The 9,716-nt window shown below is 46.2% G+C and overlaps 1 protein-coding gene across 2 annotated transcripts in view; it reads right to left on the bottom strand.

Moving 5' to 3' along the window:
* LOC114631159 (NACHT, LRR and PYD domains-containing protein 4C) overlaps positions 1-8,798 on the bottom strand; it is a 28,430-nt gene extending 19,632 nt beyond the window's left edge. The window contains exons 1-2 of one of the 2 annotated variants that reach the window (XM_028779450.1): positions 8,432-8,798; positions 1,497-3,069 (exon numbers count right to left, since the gene is read on the bottom strand). In XM_028779450.1, coding sequence (XP_028635283.1) covers positions 1,497-3,069; positions 8,432-8,708 — 1,850 coding nt within the window. In that variant the 5' untranslated portion in view covers positions 8,709-8,798. Of the gene's footprint in view, positions 1-1,496; positions 3,109-8,431 lie in introns of both variants that reach the window. The other variant, XM_028779451.1, reaches the window with a different exon arrangement.
* Positions 8,799-9,716: the final 918 nt, after the last annotated feature.

Genomic DNA, 9,716 nt, shown 5'->3' on the forward strand with positions numbered 1-9,716 from the left:
AAAAAAAAAAAAAAAAAAAAAGAGCAGGACATCCAGCCCAAAAGAGATCTAACATGCTTCGTTAAATGGCCCCGTTACATCAGGCTGCAGCGGCAAAGAGCTATCCTCTATAAGCGGCTCAGAGTACCTCCTGCCATTAACCAGTTCACCTAGGTCCTGGACAGGCAAACAGCTACTCAGCTGCTTAAGCTTGCCCACAAGTACAGGCCAGAGACAAAGCAAGAGAAGCAAAGGCTACTGGCCCGTGCTGAGAAGAAAGCTGCTGGCAAAGGGGATGTCCCAACTAAGAGACCACCTGTCCTCCGAGCAGGAGTTTATACAGTCACCACCTTGGTGGAAAACAAGAAGGTTCAGCTGGTGGTGATTGCCCAGGATGTAGACCCCACTGAGCTGGTGGTTTTCCTGCCTGTCCTGTGTCAAAAGATGGGGGTGCCTACTGCATCATCAAGAGAAAGGCCAAGCTGGGGCGCCTGGTCCATAGGAAGGTTAACTCAGAAGACAAGGGTGTTCTGGCTAAGCTGGTGGAAACTATTAGGACCAATTATATTGACAGATCCGCCGCCACTGGGGAGGCAATGTCCTGGGTCCTAAGTCTGTGGCTTGCGTTGCCAAGCTGGAAAAGGCAAAGGCTAAAGAACTCACCACTAAACTGGGTTAAATGTACACTAAGTTTTCTGTACATAAAGAATACAAAATTATAAAAAAAAAAAAAAAGAGAAAGAAACATACTCAGGCACGGAAGTACATGCCTTTAATTCCAGGACTCTGGAGACAGGGAGATGTATATCAGAGTTCCAGGCTCACCACAGCTACATAGTGAGATCCTGTCTGAATACAATTAACAAAAAATAAAAATATTAGTAAGATCAAATAGTATATTTTTCACAGAGTCGATCCAGGGCTCAAAAGGGAGCCTGCCACACTGGAGATGGTTCAGCACTAAGAGCGTTCATGTTTCTTCAGAGAAGAAGAATTTGGATTTCAGAATCCACATCTGGCAGTTAGCTATAGCTCTAGGGGATCAGATGTCACTGAGGCCATCTCCACATGTGTGCAAGCTAACATCCAGTTACATACACATAAAATAAAAGTGAGTCTTAAAATAAGTGAAATAACAAAAAGGTCAATTTGTTGTTTTTCCCCTTAAAAGCTCTACTTTGTCTTTAAATTTATTTTTAAAACATTTTAACTGAAATAGAATTACATCACTTGCCCTCTCCTGTCCTTGTGGTGCACTCTCAACTCTCCAGGTGACAACTTTTTTTATCATTTTATATGTACATGTTTATATACATGCATACGTGTACACACACGTACACGAAGAAAAAAAACTTGTCAAGTTTGCTTTTGTTGTTTGTATGTGTGTGGTTTCTAGGCCCACCACTCGCTATTGGTTAGTAAGGGTGAGTGTTGAATCTGTCTATCTATAATAAATCACCAACACCCAGGGACAGATTCTGAAAAAGGGACAGAAAGAGAAGACTGAATGGACTCACGTGTTGCTGTGGTCTTGTTCTTCACTCAGGACATTCTGGGTTGAGAAGCAGAGCTTCTTCAGGGTAGAACAGTGTTTTAAGCAGTAGGCGGCAACAGTGACGTCAGAATAATTCTTAGCCACAAAGGTAACCTGTTCCACACAGCTCATTGCTTGTACTAAGAAGGCTTCGTCTTCCATCTCAAACAGACAGTAAAACAACTTCATGCCATCTATCTGTTCTTGAAGCTCTGCATTGCCACTTATGGTTTCCAGGCACTGATACAACTGACGCTTTACTTCCCGGGACATCTGGTGGCCAAAAAATGCCACTAGCTTTCTTTGTTCCGATTCATGTAAAAGGCCGAAGATGAAACAGCCCAAAAAAATCCACTGTACTTTGACTTTTTTTAGAAATGTAAACATGAGTGTCTCTACACTTTTAACATCCTGGCTAGGGTGGTCCACATGGCTCTTTAGCAGATAGAAGATGGCCGCACAGACTTCCTGGATAGATGGGTGGAGGAAAACGTAAGAATTTTCAGATTCCTTGCTCTTTCCAAGGATCCTTATTTCCAGCAGCGTGGGGATGTCAGAGTCCATGATCCCATTTCTCCTGAGAGCCTCCTTAGTAAACACAGATGTGTCAGTCCACACGCCCTCGGCGGCCAGAGAACACAAGCCCTGCAGCTGCTCTTGGCTTTTCTTACTTGGAGAATGAGCACTTTGGGGAAGGAACAGACTGAAGATGTGAGAGGTATACACGGAGGTGGTACGTCGGCAGACGGAGACTGGATCTCTTCCCTTCTCTATCTCTTTTTTTAGACAAGTAGCCACCATCCAGCAGAGCACAGGGACCTGACATACGGTGAAGAGCCGTGCGTTTTCTCTCACCAGACTGAAGATTTCCTGGGTTCTGTTCCTATCTTGGAACAAGCTGCGGAAATACGTCTTGATACTGCTCTCGTTGAATCCCGTTATGATTTTCACATTGGTGCACTCAACCCTGTCCTCCATTTTCTCAAAAGTCTCTGGGGTAGCAGAGATGAGGAGAGAGGATTCAGGGAGCATCTTCCTCCTGAGGAGACTGCTCAGGAGGACGCTCACTGGCTGCTTCTCCGTGCAGTTATCACACAGCTCGGATTCCCGTTCGGACATATCACATTCCATCACTTCCAAGCTGTCGATGATAAGTAAGAGTTTCTCGGGTTGGGATAAGATCTCCGCTACGGGAGCTGAGGCGTTGGGCCACTCTTTGGAGATCAATTCTGCCAGGCTTGCTCTCTTTAACTTCTTCACATCTTGACAGCAGAAGTAGAAGATGTAGGAGAATTTGTTCTGAAACACCACACCTTCTGACCAGGCCAGCATTAACTTTGTCAGCATCAGTGACTTGCCAATTCCTGCCGCTCCTTGCAGGAACACCATGTGAGGCTTCTTTCCAGTTGCCTTTGATATAAGAAGGTTCTCAAAATGCTCACAGTCATCCTGGGTAAATTTCTGCTTAAAGAAATGTTGAACTTGGAGGTTAAACTTTCTGGCATAATCATGGGTCAGCTTCTTCTTCAAATGAGCTTGATAGAACTTTGAGTGTCCTGAATCAGTGAGCACAAGGGGAAAAAAACCCACAACATATCAAAGTTAAGTTAAGCATTCACCCACATATAGTTAGTCTGACCTAGATATTTTAATTCTCAGAATGTATTATTTACAATTAATTATATGTATTAATTTTATTAATGAATTAAATATACTTTAAAAATATTTATTTTTAATTATGTGTGTGTTAGTGGATTCGAAGTCAAAAGTATTAAATCCACTCCCTCCTCCTTGAGCTGGATTTACAGTGGTTCATGAGCAGGGCCCCCCCCCCCCCCCGCCATAGGTGCTGGGATTGAACTCACGTGTTGGACAGTAAAACCATGCCAGGAAGTTGGTAAGGTAGAGTGGGTTGAGACCCGGAGACTAGGTGGGCACACACCTGAGGCTTAGGTGACTCCCCAACCCCTGGCAGACTCCTGACTTGGAACAGGGGCCACACTCCTCACATAAAAGAAACATGTCCTATGATCATGTAGGCCCAAAACAGAGTTCTCCATACTAATGAGGTACCTAGAGTCCCTGAGGGTTTAGACGATAAGCTTCCCTTCCCAGACACTCCTCCCTGCGAAAGGTATTTAATCTCAGGTCCACCCTGAGAAGTGGGTATGGCACCTTATGCATCCATTTTCCACCATGAATGACCAATAAACTGTTTAGAACCATGGACTGCCTCTTTCGTCAAGATCCGATACGGGGCTGGGCAGTGGTGACACACACCTTTAATCCCAGCACTTGGGAGGCAGACGCAGGCGGATCTCTGAGTTCGAGGCCAGCCTGGTCTACAGAGTGAGTTCCAGGACAGCCAGGGCTACATGGAGAAACCCTGTCTCGAACAAACAAACAAACAAACAAACAAACAAAAGATCTGCCAAGGGGAGCCATGAAGAAGGTATTTCATGACTTAATTCTACGTAGAAGGCCTCTCTGTGTTCCTAGCTACAACCGACACCAAGCTAAGGACAATCACCCCGCTGGGATAAGCTGGAGCTACCCCTTACATCCCTGTCCCCTGCCCCAGGCTAGATGCTGTCCCCAGCCCTCTGGCCCAACTCCATTCTCTGCTCTTCTGAGACTCCCAGTGGCACCTGGATGTCCAAGAGTATGAGAACCCCATGCCCTTGTTGCAGGCCTGGGACCCCTAAACCAGCTCTGGCTTTCCCACCCCCTGGAGAGGTGTCTCGGTGCATCCCTACAGCCTGGCACTACCCCAAGTGGACAGACACTAAGGTCCTCTGCAAGAGTGCAATATGTTCCTAGTCACCAAGTCATTTCTTCAGCCCTCTTATGATGTATGATTTTGGAAGTTTGTAAGCTGTAGGTCCAGAACAACACTAGCTAATGTGAGAAGCTTTTCACTGGCTCTGGAGCACAGTTGCATTTCTGTGTGTGTCAGGAATGGTATACTGGTAAACTGTCACGTGCTGTTTCAGAAGCCGGCACTTGAAGTGGGGTTGTCCCTTTTCTCTATTTCAGACTCAAGCATGTCTAAGTGCAATGCCTTCTTTCTTGTCTGAGAATGGGCTGACCCTAACTCTGCAACAGGAAGAGAATTCACAATCCTCTAGAAACTAGAAACAAACCAGATGTCTCTCAACTGAAGAATGGATAAGAAAATGTACTACATCTACACAATGAACTATTCAGCTATTAAAAACCAAAACCAAGACATCATGATTTTTTCAGGCAAACAGATAGATCTTGAGACTACCATCCTGAGTGAGGTAACCCAGTTCCCAAAGGACATGCATGGTATGTACTCACTTAAAAGTAGATATCAGTCATAAAATATAGGTACCATGTTATACTCCACAGACCCAAAGAAGCTAACCAAGAAGGAAGGGCCCAAGCGAGAAAGCTTGAATCTCACTTAGAAGGAGGGAATAAAATAGCCCTAAGAGGCAGGTGGAGGGAGGGAACTGGAGGGAAGTAGGTGGAGAGGGGAATGGGGGATCACGACCAGGTGTGGGGAAGGATAGATGACCAGATGGCCATGAAAATGAATGGAAATCTGCAACTGATGGGGGTGAGGAAGTGGGGAGCATCTCCAGGATGAGACCTGGCCTGGAACGAGGGAGGTGCCCAAGAATCAATGGGCGTGACCTTAGCTGTGACTCACTACAGTGGGGATATGGCTCCTGGATATAGGCCACGTCCTATATCTAGACAGGAATCTCAGTGGAGCCATTGAGACCCTAATCCACCCACAAAACTTTCAACCCAAAATTTATCCTGTCTACAGGTGTGATGGTTTGTATATGCTTGGCCCAGGGAGTGGCACAATTAGGAGGTGTAACCTTGTTAAGAGTAGGTGTGTTACTGTGGGTATGGGCCTTAATACCCTTGTCCTAGCTGCCTGGAAGTGAGTCTTCTGCTAGCCGCCTTTGGAACAAGAGGTGGAACTCTCAGCTCCTCCAGCCCCACTTCTGCCTGGTGGCTGCCATGCTCCTGCCTTGATGATAATGGACTGAACCTCTGAACCTGTAAGCCAGCCCCAATTAAATGTCATCCTTGTAAGAGTTGTCTTGATCATGGTTTCTGATCACAGCAGTAAAAACCAAATAATACAATAGGTAATGCAGGCATGGGGGGGGAATCAGAGACTGAGGGAATGGCCAACCAATAGCTGGCCAAACTTGAGACCCATTCCATGGGCAAGCACCAATCCCTGACACTATTAATGATACTATGTTATGTTTGCAGACAGGAGATGTTGTCCTCTGAGAGGCTCCACCCAGCAGCTGAGTCAGACAGATACAGACACCCACAGCCAAACAGTGGATGGAGCTTGGGGATTCTTACAGGAGAAGAGGAAGGAGGATTGTGGGTCCTGAAGGGGATCGGAATGCCACAGGAAGACCAAAAGAGTACCCTTGGGGCTCTCAGAGTCTGAACCACCAACCAAAGAGCACACACAGGCTGGACCTAGGCCTCCCCGCACATAGGTAGCAGATGTGCAGCTTGACTTTCATGTGGTTCCTGAACAACTGGAGTGGAGGGCTATCACAATATCTGTTGCCTGTTTGTGAGGTATGTTCTTCTAGCTGGGCTGCCTTGTCTGGCCTCAGTGGGAGAGGAAACGACTAGCCTCACAGAAACTTGAATTGCCAGGATGGGGTGGATACCTGGGGGGGCCCTACCCACCCAGAGGAGAAGGGGAAACGGGGAGGGGGAATGACTGTGGGAGGGGGTGACTGTGAGGGGGGCAGTGAGCGAGATATAAAGTGAGTAAGTAAAAATAAAATAAAATGCCGGGCGGTGGTGGCGCATGCCTTTAATCCCAGCACTTGGGAGGCAGAGGCAGGCGGATTTCTGAGTTTGAGAGTTCGAGGCTAGCCTGGTCTACAGAGTGAGTTCCAGGACAGCCAGGGCTACACAGAGAAACCCTGTCTCGAAAAACCAAACCCCCCCAAAAAAATCAAAATAAAGAAATAACTGGACAGAGGATGAAGGGCCTAAGGACAGTTAGAGACAAAAGCCAGACTAAAGCACAGACTTTCTGAAAGAAAAAGAGATCTATACAAGTCATTGTATGAAGAAATACATACATGGAGCTCACGAGAGCTAAGTGGTTAAGTCGTTAAAAGCACCGAGAGGACTTGGGTTCAATTCCAAGCATCCACACGACAGCATCCACCTTCTGAAGGTCCAGTGCCAGAAGATCTGATGTCCTCTGGCCCTCAAGGGCACTGTCCACACAGGGGGCACACACAGGGGCACACACAGGAGGCACACACAGGAAGCACACATGGGGCACACACGTGGGGCACATGCAGGGGGCACATACTGGGGGGCACACACAGGGAGCACACACAGGAAGCACACACTCGGGGCACATGCAGGGGGCACACACAGGGGGCACACACATGGGGTGACCACTCTCACACATACATAATACAGTTTCCAACTGTTCTTAAGTATTTTGATCATGAATTAAAGATTTAAATCTGTGCAACTAGAATCTCAGAAGAAGGTGGAATAGAAAGAACAGCACAGAGATAATCTTCAAGCAAATATAGACTGACGAGTAAAGAATATTATACAGCTGCAGATCTAAGATAATTAGTGAATCCCAAGAAGACTGGGCTTAGAAAAAAACCTACATCCAGGCGTATCATAGAACCTCAAGGACAAAGCAATGAATGGAACCTTAGAGCATCCGTAATATCTTATACCAGGATAAAGATATGTGTGACTCTTAAGATCACAGTGTTCATGAAACATGGATTATTTTTTTGATATCAGTTTTTGCTTGTTAAAATCAAAAACAACCACAGTCACAACAAAGACTGAGAAATCTTGTTTCACACTATATTACATAGCTGTTTCAAACACATACGTGATATGTATGTGGGAGGGTGAGTGGGGGAGGGGTACAGGTTGACACTGGTGTCTTTGTCAAATGCTCTCTGATTTTTAAAAGATTTGCTTGTTTTTAATTTAGGTGAATGGGAGCTTTTGTCTGCATGCATGCATGTGCATCAGATGTGTGCAGTGTCCTCAGAGGACAGAAGGCGGCATTGGATCCCCTGAACTTGGAGTTACAGATGGTTGTGACCCACCAGGTAGGTTCTGGAAATAGAGACTAGGTCTTCTGTAAGAGCAGGTGTTCTCAATAACCGAGTCGTCTCTCCAGGCCTTCCACCTCGTTTTTCCCCTTCTCTTCTCCCTCTCGCTCCAGCCCAAAGGTTTATTTTATTTTTATATGTAAGTACACTCTACCTGTCTTCAGACATCCCCTAAGAGGGCATCAGATCTTATTACAGATGGTGGTGAGCCACCATGTGGTTGCTGAGATTTGAACTCTGGAAGAGCAGCCAGTGTTCTTAACTGCTGAGCCATCTCTTCAGCGCCCACCCCCCACCTCATTTTTTGAGACAGATTTTTTCAGCTAGCTCAGAACTTGCAAAGCTACCTGACCAGATTGCTCTTATGCCTTGCTTTTATATGGTTGCTGAGATTCAAAGTCAGATTGTCAAGTTTACACAGCAAGTGCCTAGCAGACAAAGTCATTTTCCTAGATTCCATAAATATGATTTCTTACAGGTGTCTTGTCTTGCTCTTGCCCTAAATCCTCAGTGCTACCATTTCACTCTAGAGGTAAGGCTCCAGTTTAGATGCAGGGGAACACCAATAATAGTATCCTTTGTAGTAATTTAACCTTCTAGGTTAGGGTATGCTCCCCTCATACATTTGATACACAGACTAGCTCTAACGTGTCTGCATGAAGCTGCCCCTTCCTCAAGGAGAAGAATATCCCATGATACCCGATGGCCCTAGAGTAGATGGACATGAAGAACAGCTATCAAAACTAGGAAATGATCCTCAATCACTGTAAAAAAGCTATGACCAACTCACCAGCAATCTCTCTTCCTGCCCTCTCAACGAGATCCTTCCTATTCATCTTCTGGAAGATTCTGAAGGTCGTATCCCAGGCTTGCTTCTCCTCATAATGTTTCAACAGTAAGTTGGCAAGGTCTTCCCGAGATGCCTTCTTCACTTCGGTCCAAGAAATCTGTTTCAGCTTCAACTGCAAAATCTCCTGTTTGAGGAATTCCTTAAACTTTATGAATTCCTTCTTGTTCAGCTCTTCCAAGTACCACATAAGGCCAAAATCAGAAAAAAAAGATGCCATCGTGTTGTAAGGAAGATAGATCTGTCTTCAGAGAGATGAGAACCAGGAGTAAGAAACAGATGGGATCTGTGGAAAAATCAGGCGAGCAGCTGAGTTATTAAACACAAAGCAAAAAAAAAAAAAAAAGGGTCATAGGGCTGGGGCAATGGTAGAGTTCACTAGCGTGTGCTGCACCTGTGTAGGGATGTGAGTCCTTGGTATTCATGTAAGAAGCAGGGTGTGCAGCCACAGAACCTTCAACCTACTGTATGTCTTGCCTGCAAGATGTGCTGGGGTAACGGTGACGTAGAACTTGTGGGCGTGGCCAACCAGTGACTGGTCCAACTTGAGGCCCACACCATGAGAGGGAGTCCATGTCTGAGACTGTGTTGATGGCCAGGAACCAGAGGCTGGTCAGTACGGAGATGAAGGATAGAACCAAACAGGACTAGCAAAAAAGTCAATGAAATGACTTCTAGTGATTTCTCTGCTGTATTTGTAGATCAGTGTCTACCTTGATCATCATCAAAGGCACCGTCCAGCAACTGAGAGCAGCAGATGTGGAGACCCTCAGCCAACACTAGGTGAAGTCAGGGTAAGCCTACAGAAGAAGGAGAGGAAGGGCTGTAGAAGCCAGAGGGGTCGCGGACACCATGAGAACACATCCCACAGACTCAACCAAGCAGGGCCCTCAGAGGCTCATAGTCTTAAGAGACAATCACAGAGTCTGTATGGGTCTGCACTAGGTACTCTGTATGCCTGCATGGATCTGCACTAGGTACTCTGTATGCCTGCATGGATCTGCACTAGGTACTCTGTATGCCTGCACGGATCTGCACTAGGTACTCTGTATGCCTGCATGGATCTGTACTAGGTACTCTGTACACCTGCACGGATCTGCACTAGGTACTCTGTATGCCTGCACGGATCTGAACTAGGTACTCTGTATGCCTGCACGGATCTGCACTAGGTACTCTGTATGCCTGCACGGATCTGCACTAGGTACTCTGTACACCTGCACGGATCTGC

Source organism: Grammomys surdaster, unplaced genomic scaffold (genome assembly GCF_004785775.1).
Source record: "Grammomys surdaster isolate TR1022 unplaced genomic scaffold, NIH_TR_1.0 352, whole genome shotgun sequence".
Classification (NCBI taxonomy): Eukaryota; Metazoa; Chordata; class Mammalia; order Rodentia; family Muridae; genus Grammomys; species Grammomys surdaster.